Source organism: Puma concolor, chromosome C1 (assembly GCF_028749965.1).
Source record: "Puma concolor isolate L17-30 chromosome C1, mPumCon1.1.hap2, whole genome shotgun sequence".
Taxonomy (NCBI): Eukaryota; Metazoa; Chordata; class Mammalia; order Carnivora; family Felidae; genus Puma; species Puma concolor.
Window position 1 is genome coordinate 53116485 of NC_141674.1, and position 18251 is coordinate 53134735.

Consider the following 18251-nt stretch of genomic DNA (forward strand, 5'->3'; position numbering starts at 1 on the left):
AGACCTCAGGATTCTCCCAGAGTAATGGCAGTCGTCTAAATTCATAGCTCCCTACAAATCTTTCTATAAAGCAAAAGACCAAGAGAACAATTTGCTTATAACCTTTGTCCATAGCATAACTAGAATACAATGAATATTACGAGGTTTATTTGATATGTTATTAGGGAAATGAACAGGAGACCAACAGAATTTGTCCTAGATCCCTTACTAGGCAATGAATTTGGTGGCGGCTATGCAGATGGGAGGGAAATGCAATGAGTTTGTAGAGGTAAGCAAAATATAAATAGCACCAACTAGGATTAAACATTCCTAGAAAACAAGTTCCCCATGCTGAGTGGAAATACTGAGAAATATTGATACTATGTCTATATTCTTCCTTTAAAGTGTAATCAGTTTATTTCCCTGTTTACAAGACCTTTACAGAAAAGATGAATCTTCTTTGCTTGATGACATAGGAGGCTTTCCTGGTCTGGCCTCAGCCTAACTTGCCAGCTCCACTGAACTCTCCATGGACTGTAACACAGGAATTTGGGATCTGACAGACCTGGGATCAATTCTCATTAGCTGGGTGTCCTTGAACAAGCTTACTATAGGTCACTCAGTCTCAATTTCCTCATCTGTGAAATAAGGATAGTAATACCTACCTGTCACGAGGGTTGTATCTAAGTTAAATAATATTAGACATATAGACTTCTTAGCACAGCAGCTGGCACGGTATGAATGCTTATGTGTCGATTCTGATTACTTCCAAACCTGTCAAGTCCTCCTATACTTCTGTGCCTTAGTATGTGCTGTGTCCTCAGTCTAGAGTACTCATACCTTCCTTCTCTGCCCTTCTTTGTTCAGCAAATTGCCTCTCCTCTGTCAAAATCCAAAACTGTTTTCACTTAGCCACAGATTTCACTTCAGCCACACTTAGCTGCTGACACAGTCATGGACACTGTTTCCCCTACATGTCTACTGGCACTTAGCAGGACTCAGTAAATACATGTTAAATGAATGAACTAACAGAGCATTAAAAGACTGACAAGAATGGAAAGAATGATTTATGACAAATTAATTGAAAAATGTGAAATTTAGATGGGGCGCCTGGGTGGCGCAGTCGGTTAAGCGTCCGACTTCAGCCAGGTCACGATCTCGCGGTCTGGGAGTTCGAGCCCCGCGTCAGGCTCTGGGCTGATGGCTCGGAGCCTGGAGCCTGTTTCCGATTCTGTGTCTCCCTCTCTCTCTGCCCCTCCCCCGTTCATGCTCTGTCTCTCTCTGTCCCAAAAAAAATAAATAAACGTTGAAAAAAAAAAATTTAAAAAAAAAAAAAAATAAATAAAAAAAAAAAGAAAAATGTGAAATTTAGAGAGTTTTAAAAGGTTGCTAACATTCACTCACATGATCTTAGGCGCTATGCTACAAATGCAGGAATGCATTTCTTTTTATTGTGTTCCCTGCCATGTCTCTTAATTTTTTTATATTTCCTCTTATAGTTCAAAATTTTCCTGATGCACAACCTGAAATTGATATCATCATGAAGACCGATAGAACAAAGGAGAGGTGGAAGAGTGTAATTTTACCAGATGATGTTAACACGAATGAGTCATGGGAAGAAGAAGTGGAAGACCTGGTCACCTGGACCAACACTCTTGATATAAATGTTTTAGATGATTCAGCCTGAAGCTCCAGGATTTAAAAAATGAACAGCCTCAACCACAGATCAACTTCATGAAGCAACTTTGGAACATGGATTCCATTTTTTTTTCAAGTTGGACTCATGCTCTCACTTCAAGTACAAATTAGAAATATAACTACAAATCAGTGAATATGTTGCTTTGAATTTTTTGAGCTCTACTGCATTGTTTGAACCTAAGTTAACCAAATTAGGGATGTTCACTGTGGCATTTCAATCAATGGTATTATGCCCTCAATTGTTAGGCTTCTGGATGCAAGTTTTTGCAGGCAAGGTATGAATCAGGAAGAGGCTGGGTTAGGAGGAGAGCACTCAGGAGCTTCAGAAGCGGGATATTAACCAAATAGAGGGATCTTTACAGTTGTCTACATCTGCTTGGTTTAGTGTCTTGTTTCCTCCATATTCAAAGTATGAGATGTCATCCATCCACCAATGTTCCTCTTATGTTTTCTCCCAGAAAACATGCTTTGTTTCCTCTTTGACCTTAATCAGTCATCCCCTCATATTCTCATATCTTTTTTTTTCTCCTTATCTTTTTGCTGCATTGCCTCAACCTGCAAATGTGCTCAGATCTCTCCTGGTTTTTTGTTTACCTTTGACCCTGTGTTTCTACTTCCCTCGACACTATTTTATTCAGGGATACCTGACTGGCTCAGTTGGTGGAGCATGTAACTCTTGACCCTGGGGCTGTAAGTTTGTACACCCTTACACTGGGTGTAGAGATTAAAAATAAAATCTTTAAAAAGAAAACAAAAGCAAACATTGTATTATTCATATTTTCTCAGGTTTATTGATTATAGTCTATCATCTGCCATCTTTATTGCTTTGGTTCACTTCACATTGGCATCTCACTGCACAATAAAATCTGCTTCTGCTACATTACTTGATGAAAATTCACTAGGATCACCAAAGACTTCCATATTTCTAAAATTCAATAGCTACTGTATCTTACTGGACCTCTAGGCTATATTCTATATTATTGATCACTTCTGTCTCTCTCTTTTTTTAATGTTTATTGCCTCACCTTTGAAGAGGCTTGTTTTGAAGCCTATCCACCTACACACACATCTCTTCCCATAAACACCATAACTCAGTATACGTATAAATGTATATATCTATATCTACATATAGATATAGATAGGTAGATAGGTAGATAGATAGATAGATGCCTGACCTTGGGTCTAGTTGTTAATAGGTCTCTCCTTCATTTCTAAAGAAACTGATTTTACTTCCTGTGAAAAAATTAAAATGCTGTTATATATACTCTAGTGCCTGGGCACATCCCTGGCTAGCTAGATGTTTCCAAGTCTGCCTGTGATGGTTCAGACTATAAGACCCCAAGTGATTGTAGTGCCTACCACTTTTATTATCCTCCCCAACAGGAACCACAAAATTCTAGCAGCTATCCCAGATTTTCCCCTCCTTTTGTCAACGCCAAAGTACACCCAAGAGCCAATTTAATGATTCCCACCCAACTTGATAACAATTAAGAGTTATTTTTACACCCAATGAAAAGTGCCATTATAGATGGACCATCCTATACCTCAGTGAAATTATAGAATGTAGCTGAAAGATGCATTCTGCTGATGGTCACAATGATGGAGGCTGGGCCTCTGACTCTTCTCTGGTGGTTTTCTAGGAGGACAAACATGTAGATTGTCAACAGGTATACAGTAATCACCAAGAAATTAAACTCAAAAGAACCATGGTAGTCAACCAAAAATATTTCCTTGATATCAGCTGTCATATATTGTATTTTATACTTTCTATTTAATCTCTTTCTTTCAGGACAAAGAAGTTACACTTGCTTGTTGCTTTCTTTTCCTGCTACCAGAAAACGTGGGGGTAAAAGTGGGTGATAGGGAAAGGAAGGGTAGGGAACACATCTTTGGAACAGAGACATTAGTTAGTAGAACAGGATGGTTTTTTTTAAAGTTTATTTATTTATTTTGAGAGACAAAGTGCAAGTATGCATGAGCAGGGGAAGTGGCACAGAGAGAGAGAATCCCACGCAGGCCCCATGCCATCAGTGCAGAGCCCAACACAGGGCTCAATCCCATGAACTGTGAGATCATGCTCTGTGCCAAAACCAAGGGTCAGATGCTCAACTGACTGAGCCACCCAGGCACCCCCAGGATAGTATATTTAATTACCTTCACTATATCTCTGGCCATTCTTTCTGACTCTTCAGTAGGAATCTCCCTTCCATCTCTGGCCCTTGGTAAAAGGTTCCTTTGGGTTCCAGCCCAATGCTCTCCTCTATGCATTTTTCTTGGAAAATGTTGCCACTGTCAAGAGTTTTACCTCCCACGCACATTGTCATTCTCTGAACTTTTTTCTTCCTGCTTAAAAGACATCTTCACTTCAACGTCCCCCATGCATCGGAACCTCAACATGCCCAATTTAAACTCATTTCTCCCCCTCCACCAGACCTCCTTCTGCCTCTTGTGTTTCTTTTTCAGTTAATGGAACAATCAAAAGATAAAAACTTGGGGATCACTACAGACTTCTTTCACTATGGCAGATTGATCACCAGGACTTGGAATATTATCTTTTAGATGTCTCAGATCCATTTTCTCATCCCTGTTCTTACCATCACTTTATATTATGAATCCCTTTAAAAAATTTTTTTTAAGTTTATTTATTTTTGAGAGAGAGACAGAGCATGAGCAGGGGAGGGGCAGAGAGAGAGGGAGATACAGAAACCAAAGCAGACTCCAGGCTCCGAGTTGTCAGCACAGAGCCCAACGTGGGGCTCAAACTCACCAACCGTGAGATCATCACCTGAGCCGAAGTCGGACACTCAACCAACTGAGCCACCCAGGTGCCCCGAACTCAAAATACTTCTAATTTCCTTCTAGATTCTTCTTTGACCGTATGTTATTTACTTTGTTTTTAAATTGTTATTTATTTTAAAAGAAGATACCTTTCTACCATTGATTTCTACTGTAATTCATGTGGAAAGAGAATATGCTGTGTATGATTTGAATTTTTTTAAACATCGATACTTGTTTAACGGTTCATAGTATAATCTCTCTAAGCACATATTCCATATACATTTGAAAAACATGTATATTCTGCTACTGTTGAATGGATTGTTCTATAAATGTCCATTAGTTGGTTGATTGCATTGTTCAAGTTTTCTCTACCTTCAGTGATTTTCTGTCTGCTTGTTCTATCAGTAATTGAGACAGATGTGTTGACGTCTCTGAAACTGTGGGTTAGCCTATTTCTCCCATCAGTTCTACCACTTTTTGTTTCATGTTTTTTGAATCTATGTTGTTAGGTTTGAAAACATATAAGATTATTTTGTCTTCTTGATGAATGGGTCCATTTATCATGAAATTACCTTCTTTGCTTTGAAATCTACTTTGTCTGATAATCATATAGCCAGTCCAGTTTTTCTTTTAATTAATATTAACATGGTATGTCTTTTTTATTCTTTTTTTTAATCTGTTACAGTTTTACCTATCTCTAGAGTTTTCCAAAAAATTAAATAAGATGTATTATTTAGAACATAGAACATAGTGAATATTTAGTGTCTGTTAGTTACTGTGACTATTGACTATTTCTCTTTATTCAAGGCAGTGAGAACATTTCCTAACATATCAGACTGTGCTCATTGCCCAGCTATAGTTATATTGATATCTTCTATTTTGGGATGTAAATAGAAAAAATATACTGAAAGTACATGAAAGGCAAAATAGAAGTATTTTCTTTAAAAAAAAAAAAAAAAAAAAAAACATGACTGGGGCACCTGGGTGGCTCAGTCAGTTAAGCGTCCGACTTCGGCTCAGGTCATGATCTCGCAGTTTGTGAGTTCGGGCCCCGCGTCAAGCTCTGTGCTGACAGCTTGCTCAGAGCCTGGAGCCTGCTTCAGATTCTGTCTCCCTTTCTCTCTGCCCCTCACCCGCTCACACTCTGTCTCTCTGTCAAAAATAAATAAGCATTAAAAAAATTTTTTTTAACAATGCTTGAACCTGTTATGTGCATACTAGCCATGTGACCTTGGATCTTGGTTTCTTAATCAGTTCCTGCATCTTGGTTTCTTAATCAGTCAAGGATGAATAATAATGGCACCAAGTTTTCTATAGTTGTTGAGAAGACCTAATACATAAGTACATTAATATTTGTAAAGTGCTCAGGACGGTACCTAATCCATAATAAGTACCATGTATGTGTTTGATAAAATAAAAAACACATCTTACTTTACATTACTTTACTTTCTAATGGTGTATGAAAGAAATTAATATTCAGAAAGCCTAATAAATCTGCGGTTTTATGAAATACCCCAGGTAGTTTTGATGGAAACTATCAGTGGGTGACACTTTGGGATACAACATAATTCTAAGATTTATTTCAAATATGGTTAACATGGCACAAGAGGTGCCATTAGGTAATGAGGAGAGTGTCCCTTTATAATGAAGCCACATGACTGAGTGCATAGCCTAATTTGGAGAGAGAAATCAAGTCTAAATTTGAGGTCCTATGTGAACATGAATCCCAACCTCATTGTGATAAGCCCAGATGCATACAGAGAAGAGAGGGTAAAAGGAGCAGGAAATTCTATTTTTTGAAAATTTCCTATAATGTTTGGGCTTATGTCCTTAGAACCTTAGAGTTAGGTTTTTAAATTTGCTTAATTGTTTAGACTCCTCTTCCCCTCCAGATGGCGCCAGTTGGCTGCTATTTTCTGTGCAGTAGTCAAGGTGCCTAGAAATGTCAGGCACTGTCTTGTTAGGCTTTTAAAGATTTGCATGGCACATGAACACTTTATAAAAATAGGAATATTTTGCTGTCTCTTCCCAAGAAGATGGTTACTCAGTGCTCAGCAAGGCTTACTAAGAGGAGAATAACCCAGAGCTTACAAATTATGCACATTTGATAAAATCATAGAACCAACCTCCTGGAGAAATCAGTCAGTCCTCACCACTGCCTTCAGGCAGGACCACACAGACACCACCCTCTTGTAGATGAGAATGAGTACAAAGAGAGAACAGAAAAACTCAGGTTTTTGTTTAATGACTTCCAGACATCAGTGCATCCACTGAGAGCTGCTTTGCCTCCTACCTGAGGGAGGGAGGAAGTTCTCTAGAGGCTGGCAGAAAGCCAGAAGGCTGCAGGGCCTGTCCTCCCTCTAGACAGCCCTTTGCCTTCTGGCTTCTCACCTACAGGCCATGGTTGTCCCTAAAGAGTAAATGCCAAGCATTATTGGGTGAGGTGGGGGAACCATAGGAGACCCTATCCTGTGTATCTCTGTTTGTCAACAAAGGGTATAAGGAAGCCCAGAATTTGATTATCTTTTTGTTTTGTTTTGTTTTTGGAGTCCCAGAATTCAATTTAAGCCACTATCTCCAGAGGCTGAGATCTAAGTCTTTTCCAAATATTCAATCCCAGGAAGAATAGTCAATATTCACCTTCCAAGAGGGAGTTCTTTTTGGCTAATCTGATTCCCAGATGCAAAAGCATAAACCCACTTGACTTGAGGTTTTCATCATAAAAGATGGCGAACAGCTGGCTTTCATTTTCTCAACAGTATCCCTTAATAGATCTGAAAGCTAATTTTAAGTATTCCATACTCTCCTACTATTTGTACTAACCAAGCCCAGCCTTTTTTGCTTTATGTCATGATTTGAATGTCCAAACCCTCTTTCTGACTCTTCACCTCACTTTTAAGTTCTAGAGACCAGACTAGAATTCAAATGAAAAGTGATCACTCTAATGACCAAGGATAATTATATTTGCAAGTTGAATTCTCTTTCAACAATACAGTTGTGATATCCAATCTGATCTCCTGAGGCTTTTTATGTGTCTCAACAACTCGCTCATGTTAACGATGCTCTACTGATAGAGACAAGTGTTTTCTCTAGAGAAAAAGTCATAGATACCAGATGTGTCCACAAGCTGCTATCCATTTGAAGTCAAACTACATAATTAAGATACTGTTCTGGTTAAGTGTATATATAATAACTAATTTATCATAAGTCTTAAACCTCAATCTATGTCACCAATAAAGGCTATTAATAAGCTATTACTTTGACGTTCAAAAATGTTCAGATTATAACTGAGTTCTCATATTGTGTGACCGCTAGAAGTACACTTTTTTCCACATTCAGCTATGAATAACAGAAAACCTATGGAGGATTAAAGAAATAGAGATTTATTTTTCCTCACAGAACAAGGAGCCCTGACCGGGAAGTTACTGGCATCGGTCCAGGTAGTTATGCAATGATGCTATCAAAGACCAAGCTTTTTGTGTATTTCCACTCTGACATTTTTATTAGAGTATTGACTTTTGCCCTCAGACCTTTTGCTTCATGATTACAATATAGCTGCTAAAGCTCCAGACTTCACCCCTGTGTTTCACCTCTGTGTAGAAGAAGGAGAGAAAAGGAAAAAGGAGTGATACTGGCTGCTAGTCCTCTGTTCCAGAGCAAATGGTTACCTCAGAGAGATTCAATGTCTTCAGTTCTAGAAACCAAAACTGCTAGCAAATGTAAAGTCAGTTCTGCTAATAATAGAATTTATCCTTACATTCATTGTTTTCATTCATTGCTGATTCAGTTGGTAGTTTTCAGTATCTTTTGCCACATTTTAAATGCATTTAATAATTGCATTTAATAATTGATAGGGGAGAGAATAGATATATATAATTATATACATACATATATATATGTATATCAATTTGTATTTTATATTTTTATACTTGCAAAAATGTCCAGCTCACTTTGAAGCAGTGGGGGCTCCTGGGTGGCCCAGTCAATTGGGCATCCGACTTTGGCTCAGGTCATGATCTCGCCATTCTGGAGTTCAGGCTCTGCATCTGGCTCTTTGCTGACAGCTCAAAGCCTGGAGCCTGTTTCAGATTCTCTGTCTTCTTTGCTCTCTCTGCCCTCCCCCACTCATGCTCTGTCTCTTTTTCTCAAAAATAAATAAACATTAAAAAAAAAGAAATCTGATTTGTACAAAGAGAGAACCAGAAAAGCTCAAGAATTCTTTTTTACCTTTAATTATGTTAATTTTGTCAAAAAAGTTAAAAGAGAACCTTTTCTCTTTTTTTTAAGAATTTTTTTACATTCATTTATTTTGAGAGACAGAGACAGCGTGAGCAGGGGAGGGGCAGAGAGAGAGAGAAGGGAGACACAGAATCAGAAGCAGGCTCCAGGCTCTGAGCTGTCAGCACAGAGCCCGATGCGGGGCTTGAACCCACGAACCGTGAGATCATGACCTGAGCTGAAGTCGGACGCTCAACTGACTGAGCCACCCAGATGCCCCAAAAGAGAATCTTTTCAAAGAATATGTAAAGAATGTTCAGACTCTCAAGATAGCTACATGGAAATGAATGTTTATTTACCTTACAAAGAAGCAAAACCCTGGAACATGCTATCTTGTTTTGGTCAGAGCATCTAAAAGATACCCTATCTCACTTTGCCAGAAATAGTAAACACACAATTCCTACTAAGGTGAAAGATTTGGAAATGGGGAAAAAAAGTCTGAATTTTACCAAACAGCTTGGGAAATTCAGATCCAAATAGATACAATCTTCCAAATTCACTTTGTCTTCTAATTTAAAAAGAATTATGTGAACCTTAAGAAAAATATGAATCTCTGCACTTTAAAACATCAGCTGATAATTTTACCAAAATCTGTTAGTTCAGTTTGTTCTAAAGTCAAGTCATACATACAATGTTTCTATGGACTAGGGTTATCTATTTTTGCATACAAATGGTATCCCTATTGTGTGTATCCTAACATCTACAAGATTGTGGTAGTTAATTTGTTGCTCACAAAAGGAAGGTATCAAATAATGTATCAGTTAGCTTTTGCTGTGTAACAAACTACCTAAAAACTCTGGGTCTCAAACCAACAGCTATTTATTTAGTTCACAATTCTTCATATCAGCAATTGGTGTAGGGCTCAGTTTCTCAGTTCTGGTAGCAGTGGGTATAGCCACCTGTATCTGTAGTCAGTATCCAGCTTAGTTGAGATGTATCTGATCTAGAGAGCCCCAACTATGACAGCTTGTTTTTGTTCATTTTGGTCTTTGATCTTTTAGCTTATTTACATGGCAGCTGGATAGGGTTCCAGTGAGTGTGCGAAAGTGTTCAAGGTCTCTTGAGGCTTGGGTTTGGAATTGGCATACCATTACTTCTGCTGAATCCTATCAGCCAAAACAGGTCAAAAGTTCAGCCCAGATTTGAGGGGAGAGAAAATTGATTCCATCTCTTAATGGGAAGAGCTGAAAAGCCATATAACAGAGGGTAGGAATACAGGGTGGGCTGAAATATTATGGTCATTTTTGCAATATATCACAGAAAGGTAGATGAATAAATACAAACCTCTCTAGTATTACTGCAAAAAAGAAGTCTCCATTTGTTTATTCATATGCCAGGCATTGTGACTGATAATAGGGATAGTGTAGGAGCTACTCTAATAATTATACTCTGCTATGTAAAGTAGGCCTGTGCTAGATAAGTGGAAGCAACTTGCCCCAAGTTTTTATGCCAGAAGCATGTTCTTTGTTTATTTGGTAAGAGGTAAGCACTTCCATGTTAATACAAGGAGATTAATTTTTGAAAAATCAATCAGAATAACCAGGTCACGAGAGTTACCTTACCTTTATGTTCCATAAAGACTTGGATTTTGTCTAGTTTCTTCATTGTTTTATCGCCTGTGCCTTGAACAGTGTCTGACATACAATAGACATTCAATAAATATTGAAATGTTGATTTAAAACCCCTTGGTAATTTAGCTATGTGGTCAGAAGGCCAAGAAGAAGGCAGGTAACAATGGAGCTTTTGTCATGGGGACATGGTGCACATAGCTCCATTCTTTTTGTTACCTATTTAACCATTTCTATTGTTATTTAATAAGAAGTGTAGCAGAGTGGATGTTGCCCAGCTGGTACAGTGAACACCATTCCCAGCTGTGGTAGGAAGTGGGGGGGGGGGGCGGGAGGGGGGAACTGAGCTGAGAGTAGAGTGTTGGCTTCATCCGTTTTTTGGAATTTGAATCCACGTGTTTGCAAATGAAAGAGAATATGGCAGCCATAGCAGAGAGCAATCAGAAGAGCAGACTAAAGGCTATCCTTCAGAGACTAAAAGTGTAGATCTTTCTTTTCCCACTGCTGACCAATGGCAGTGACTTTGGAGTGGGAGGAAGAGAAACTTGCATATAGTTGACTGGGAACCAGCAGAGAAGAGTGGGAGCATTGACTCATTCTTTTGTTTATTCGTTCATTCACATATTTGTGTATTTTGGTGGTTAGTTTTATGTGTCAACTTGACTAGGTCACAGGGTGCCCAGATATTTGGTCAGACATTCTGGGTGTTTCTGTGAGAGTACTTTTGTTTTTGTTTTTTTGTTTTTTTTTTACATTTTTAAAATTTATTTTTGAGAGACAGAGAACAAGTTGGGGAGGGGCAGAGAGAGAATGAGACACAGAGTCTGAAGCAGGCTCCAGACTCTGAGCTGTCAGGACAGAATCTGATGCAGGCCTCGAACTCACAAACTATGAGATCATGACCTGAGCTGAAGTCGGACACTTACCGACTGAGCCACCCAGGTGCCCCTCTGTGAGAGTACTTTTGGATCAGACTAATAGGTTTGTATATTTTTTTAGTTTTTTGAGATTAATCTTTAAATTGGTAGACCAAATAAAGCAAATTTCCCCCCATGTGGGTGGGCCATATCCTGTTAGTTGAAGGCCTAAATAAATTTAAAACACTGATACTCCCCTCAGAAAGACTATTATTCCTGCTTTTGGACTTTAATTGAAATATCAGTTGTTCCTGGGTTTTGAGCCTGCTGGCCTTCAAACTGGAATTACACCATCAGCTCTCCTGGGTCTCCAGCTTGCTGACTCATCCTGCAGATCTTAGACGAGCCAGCCCCCTTAATCACATGAACCATTTCTGTGTAATAAGCTTCTTTCTGTGTATACACATTCTATTGGTTCTGTTTCTTTAGAGAACCCTAATTCGTGTACATATTCATTTAGCAAATATTTATTGAGTTAACTTCTGGAGATAGTGATAAACCCTGCCCTCATGAGCTTATATTTTATTTTATTTTTTAACGTTAACTTATTACTGAGAGAGAGAGAGCAGGGGAGGAGCAGAAAGAGGGAGACAGAAGATCTGAAGCAGGCTCCGTGCTGTCAGCACAGAGCCCAATGCAGGGCTCAAACTCATGAACCATGAGATCATGACCCAAGTCAAAATCAAGAGTTGGTGCTTAACAGACTGAGATACCCAGGTGCCTCATGAGCTTATATTTTAAAAGATAGTGTAAATGAATAAATGGGAATGGCATGATGGGTGAAGTTCAAGCTGGACTGGATGTTGCAGGGACCCAAGCCTTGGGGGCTCAGGAAAGGTTTCCTGGAGGAAGTAGCATTTAATCCGAGCCCTGCAGAATAAGTAGAGTTAGCCAGGCAATCAGATTTATGCAAGAGTGAGTGGACAGAGGGAAAAGTATGTCCAGTGACCTGCACGGAACAGGTGACAGGACACAACGCCTGAGAAAATCTTGAAATAGTTCACTGTAACTGTATAGAGTTGATGGTCAAGAGTTGAGAAAAAGGAGGCAAGAGGCAGGGACTCAAGTGAGAAGAGATACTGAGCTGACAAGGGCAGAGCAGAAAGAAGGCAAAGAAGTGGACTTGACAGTTATATAGGAGGTGGGATTGACAAGACTGGGTCATGAATAGGATTTGGGGAGAAGCATGGGGACTCTGGTGGCCCTGGGGATGGTGGGGCCACTTATTGAGACAAGGGATTAAGAATGTGGACGGGATAAAATGGAATGTTGCCAGTAACCCCCACAGGCTCTCTGCCTTTTTTTTTTTTTTTTTTTTTTTTTCCCTTCCAGGGTCAAACTTAATACCCATTTTATTCTGATTTCCAATGGTTACAGCTGGGTTCTGGAGTGAGCAGGCCTCAGTTCAAACCTGAGTTCCACCACCTGCAGGCTATGAGATGTGACCTCAGGCAAATCACATAACCTCTCCGAGCCTCAGCTCCCTGATCAGCAAGTGGAGAAAATAATAGCGCATATTTACAGGGTTGTTGTTGGGGTTAAACAGTAACATGTATATAAAGGGCTTTGCACAGTGTTGAGTTCAGTAAAGGCTAACTATAATTATGGTGTCCAAAAATGATAGAAAGAGAAAGCAAGAGAATTAGACCCAAAGTCTGTTTAAAAAAAAAAAAAAAAAACTCGGGAGGAGTCAGAACTAGGCAGAGAGCTCAGGGAAGTGGGGAAAATGCAGCATGTGAGGAATTGTAGTGGTCTCAGGCTCCAAGACTTCTGTCTTAATCTCTGCTGGGACACTTCATCCCCAGGAGACGCTGACCATGAGATGTACCTGCTCCCCACCCCAGAAAAACAGTCTGAGCTGCTTCTCCCTGTTTCTTAGGACTTCTTGGTAACCATCTTCCATCTGTTTCCCAAATTCCTAGCACATAAGATGCTAATGTTCTGAAACGTATATATTCAAAAACATATTCCTTCAACAAGAAAAAGCAAAACTCCCTTCCTTAAAGGGTCCCGTAAAGGTAGCACTGCACTTGGGTGCCCGGCTCTGAAGCCCAACCTCCTGCACTCACGTCTCACCCCCACCAAACCTCTCTGCCCTGGTTTCCTAACCTGTGAGGTGAAGATAAGAGTAGTAACCAGCGCCGAGGGCGTTTGTGAGGATTAAATGAATTAATATTTTAAAAGTGAACGGACTGATTGCTGATCCAAGTAAACCTTCAGTAAGTGTTAGCCATTGTTATAGGGTTAGAGGAGAAGCTGGGCAGCCAGGCCAGGGTGACCTCGGGCCCGTGGGCCCTGGACTGAAGCAGTGTCCAAACACGGTGGGTAACTAGAGAGGGCCAGTCGTCCTGGGCCCCCCGTGCTGGGGTGGGGGGAAGACAACAATAGCAAAATTTATCCGTTATTGGGCATTATTTCATGTAAGTTCACAATTCATGGCGTGGACGTTTTTCTCATTGTACGGATGGTGTAACTGAGGCTCAGAAGTTAAGGAACTCTGTTGAGATTAGAACCCAAGATCCCATAAAGGTCTTAACATTTCATTCTGCTGGGAAAAAGCTACAAGTAGATCAGATTTAAGTTGAAATGTAGTTTGGGAGCCCACGAATGTCCAGAATCTACAAATGGTGGCGCCTGGAAAACTTGAGCATGAAAGCCAGAAGACCAAAATTCTGGCGTCCTAGGTGGCATCACAGGGAGGCTTTTTTGTATGCAAGGCAGCCCCGTCTCCAGGCCCCTGCAGTGCCCCAGCCTGGCCTGAGTCAGGCCTGGAAGATCACATCTGCAGGTCTCCTTCCCTTCTTGCCCAGCTGATTTGGCAGGCTGCCAGCCTAACAGCCAGGGCATTTGCAGAGGCCTGATTTTAATAAATTTCTATTTCCTGTAGAAAACCGGTTTTCTCAGTGGCTTTGTAACCCAACCATTCTTGGTCACATCAGGACCAAACCTGGCAGCCCGCTTGGCAGCCTGTGTGCAAATTGTATACAATGGCAGATTGTGTGGCCTTTATTGCAACCCAAAGCAACTTAAGGAAAAGGGAGGGGAAAGACAAGAAAGAAAAGAAATAAATCCAAACCTCATATATAATTACATAACACAGTGGATTCCCAATTCTCCTTAATGAAAATACAGAATTAATGAGTCAGTCTCTCTCCCTCTCCTGCTCTCTCTCTCTCTCTCTCTCTCTCACACACACACACACACAAACACAACTATAGAATAGACAAATGCATTCTTTGTTGAAGTCTCTTTTCCCTGTTTTCCTCTTCTTTACCAACACATCTCACATTCGAGAAGTGGAGGAGTGAAAATCAAGGCTTGAGGGAAAGTAGCATGTTTAAAGGATCTTAGAGACAGGAAGAGAAACAAGAGTGAGAGAGGGGACAATTGAGAGGATGGAAACACTAAACAAGTAGCAAATATCAGCCTGTTAAAATTATCATATTGAGGAAGAATATGAGATTAGAAATTACATGAATCGAGTAATCAGAGTATCCTGATTCATTCCTGTGTTCTCAAAGCATTATGTGATGAGTTCCCAGCTTCATCAAACAGCTTCTGCCCTTGTCTACACTTGTCTTGTGTCACAAATACATGGATCTCAGAGAGCCTTAATAGAGTTCCTTAGCCCTCAGTGCTAGACCAACCAGCCCTTCTTCTTTCCCATCTATTGAAAACTGACTCAACCCATGTTCTACTGTCATGGTCTTCTTCTGAGTTAACTAGACAAACTCATGTTTACAGATATTAACACGCATTGTTCCAATGGTAAGAAAATGTGTAGTTGTCATATTAGTAATTCTAAGCACCTGGGCAGGTCTGTTGGGGAGATGTTTTCTGGGTGAGCGGTCCTCATGGGTCCAATCAGTCACGTTGCAGGGAGACCCATGATTCATTTGTAGTAGAATTGGTCTCGTGGACATATATCATTGCCAAGGGCAAGGGAAGAGGTCCATTGGCAGTCAGGGCATGCCTCAAATGTGATGCAGGGCTTATGTCAATGGCCTGAATAAATCAGAATGTACTGATTAAAGTGATGTGGGGTCCCAATGAAGATAGACTTTGGAGTAACTTAACATGGATTCCAGTAAGAAGATAGCTAAGTGAGCAAATGAAAAGATACAGTAAATTAAACCAAAAGTAGGTTTGGATACGTGGTAGAGTCAAAAACTAGTTAGGTGGGAGATGGAATATGGCTCAGGAGTGGAATAGAACTTTTAACTCAACTGAATAATTTCTCATTGAAGACCATTACGTCCTTGGCATTGTGTTGGATTCAAAACTATAGGAAGAGATGCTTACCACCAATACTTTAGTCTCATTTCTGGTTGGGGTGGGTGTTGCAGATCACAGTGCATATACATGAAGCAATAGAAATGGTTTGTTTATTTTTAAGAGAGAGAGAGATTGCACACCCATGCACACTCAGGCAGTGTAAGGACAGAGAGAGAAAGAGGGAGAATCTTTTTTTTTTTTTTTAATTTTTTTTTTCAACGTTTATTTTATTTTTGGGACAGAGAGAGACAGAGCATGAATGGGGGAGGGGCAGAGAGAGAGGGAGACACAGAATCGGAAACAGGCTCCAGGCTCCGAGCCATCAGCCCAGAGCCCGATGCGGGGCTCGAACTCACAGACCGCGAGATCGTGACCTGGCTGAAGTCGGACGCTTAACCGACTGCGCCACCCAGGCGCCCGGAGAAAGAGGGAGAATCTTAAGCAGGCTTTGCCCTCAGCGCAGAGCCTGACATGGAGCTCTATATCACCACCTAGAGATTGTGACCCTGAGGGGAAAACAAGAGTCAGACGCTTAACCTACTAAGCCACCCAGGCACCCCAGAAATGGGTTCTTAACTGAGGCAGGGAGAGGAAAAGGAAACATAAGAATCACCTAAGAAACTTTTCCAAACGTATCCTAGATTTCATGAGTCAGAATCCCTGAAACAGGGGGAGGTGGAAATGGCGTTGCTTGCTTTGAAAAGCTTCCCAGGAGAGCCAGGTGTATACCCTGGTTACCAGCCATTGAATTAGACCAGTATTTCCCAGCCTTCCCTGGCATTAACAATCACCTGAGGAGCTTGTTAAATGGTATGTTTCCTGGCCACGCCCACCATCAGAGTTGCTGATTTAGCAGGGCCAGCGTAGGGCAGAGAAATATATTTTTCACACTTGCTCCAAGTGATTTGTATAAATAGGTCTGGGGAGTAGTTTGGAGAATAGTAAGTTAGAGAATACTTACTTATTCAAGAAATATTCATTGAGCAACTTCTATCATGCTGCATGCTGACAAAACGCAGGGATTAGATCCTTCTGGCCTGCCGAAGCCCGCTGAGAACACAAAGGCACGCACGGTAGGTGCAGTCAAGGGCTGAGTGAGATTTGCTGACAAGAAATGGTGGAGGTTTTAACGGGTCCTGCAGTAACGGAAGAGTTGTTGAAAAGGGTCGGACCGAGCAGGGAAGGATTTGACTCTGTGGAAGGGAAAGAAGGGGAGGTCGTATGGGCAGGAGGCAGGGATAAGCGTGGCGTGTTCTGAAGCGCCAGCGTGAGCTGGCGTGAAGTCCGAATGGACGCCTCTCTGTGCAGTGGTAGCGCTGCACAGTGGTAAAAGCAGGAGCTGTAGGGCCATACGCCCTGCGTTGGACTTCCCGCTCCGCCATGGGCTGCTGTGTAACCGGGATGCAGTTTTTAAGCTCCATGCGCCTCAGTTCTGTTATCGCCGACATGAAAATCCTGATAGGCTTTCTAGGTGCTGTGAGATTTGAGTAAGTATGCTACCTGGCATTTCACACAAGTATTCAATCAATATTTGTGCTGTCATCCTATTTTACAGTGCTTTTTACTTACAGAGTGCTTTCACAAGCACTAATTCATTTGATCCCCACAACAATTTTGAGAGGTATGTGTTATTATCAAGAAAACTGAAGCGACTAGAGGTCAAGGAATCCAAACGAGCTAATTAGACTTAACTCGAACCCAAGTCTCTTCACAACACGTAATCTATTCTTTCTCTTATGGCAAAATGAGGGAATCAGATTACAGAGGAGTCCTTGAGGACCAATTTAAGAAAGGCTTAATTCTGAGCATATACGGGAGCATTTAAGCAGAGGATGGACATGTTGGAAATAGTGTAATGGAAACTAGAATGTTCTCGTGGAGATGGAAAATGGACACCAGTGAGGGCTGGAAGAGAGAGAGCACTAACTACTGTATTTTGTGGGTAAACAGAACCTTAGCTGAGTAAGATTGGTGTGTGAAGGAGGAACAGAGGTACCAAAACTGAAAAGAAAAGGAAATGCGCCCTAACAAGCAGTGACAATTGGCATAGAAAACACTTGCAAGGGGACAGTCCAACATTCAAATTTGTAGCCACTGTTTTCACTTCTAATTGCTAGGATCAAAAGCTGGGAGCATTGCATTCTGTTTCTCTTGTTCATTCCGCATGCTTGAGCATGCTTTATACAACTTTGCACAGAACATTGTATTTGCCAAGAGCTGCAGTCGTTATTATTTACTGTTTCTCACATCAAGGGACTAAGGTCTCAGCACTTAACTCTAGAAAGTGGTATTGGAATGCCCTACGGACCTGACTATGAGGAAAGCTTTTCAGCATCCTAAACATAAATATCTTCCAAGTAAAAGCATTGATTGGGAAGCCTGGATGGATAAAATTAACTGCTGCAATCTTAAAGACGTCTGGTTCACATCCTGGGTAAAAAGAGGGAAAAGCTTTATGGAGGCCATTAATGTCAATATTAAATGACATGAAACAACGTTATGCTAACCTCTTCCCCAAATCCCATCTATTCCATTATCTACTGCTCCTTAGTGTGGTTCTTTGTCCAAGAAGGTCCCCTATCATACAGCCAGGTGGGAGTCATAGGCTGCCTGCTTCTTTGTCAAGTAATGGATTTGATTTCTGAAAAGATTAAACTGATTGCTGAAGGTCATATAGCTAGTAAATGGCAGAGCCAATGTGCAAACAAGTCTTCATATCTGTCTTCATTGCTCCTTTAGGCTTTCTGAGAAATGTGGC

The 18251-nt window shown here is 40.7% G+C and overlaps 1 protein-coding gene across 2 annotated transcripts in view; it reads left to right on the top strand.

Annotated features, from left to right (window-relative positions):
* The window catches only part of UBE2U (ubiquitin conjugating enzyme E2 U), a 63176-nt gene extending 57208 nt beyond the window's left edge, over window positions 1–5968 (top strand). For both annotated transcript variants that reach the window (XM_086717193.1, XM_086717195.1), the window contains one exon: window positions 1479–5968. In XM_086717193.1, coding sequence (XP_086573319.1) covers window positions 1479–1666 — 188 coding nt within the window. In that variant the 3' untranslated portion in view covers window positions 1667–5968. The remainder of the gene's footprint in view (window positions 1–1478) is intronic.
* The last annotated feature ends 12283 nt before the right edge of the window (window positions 5969–18251 follow it).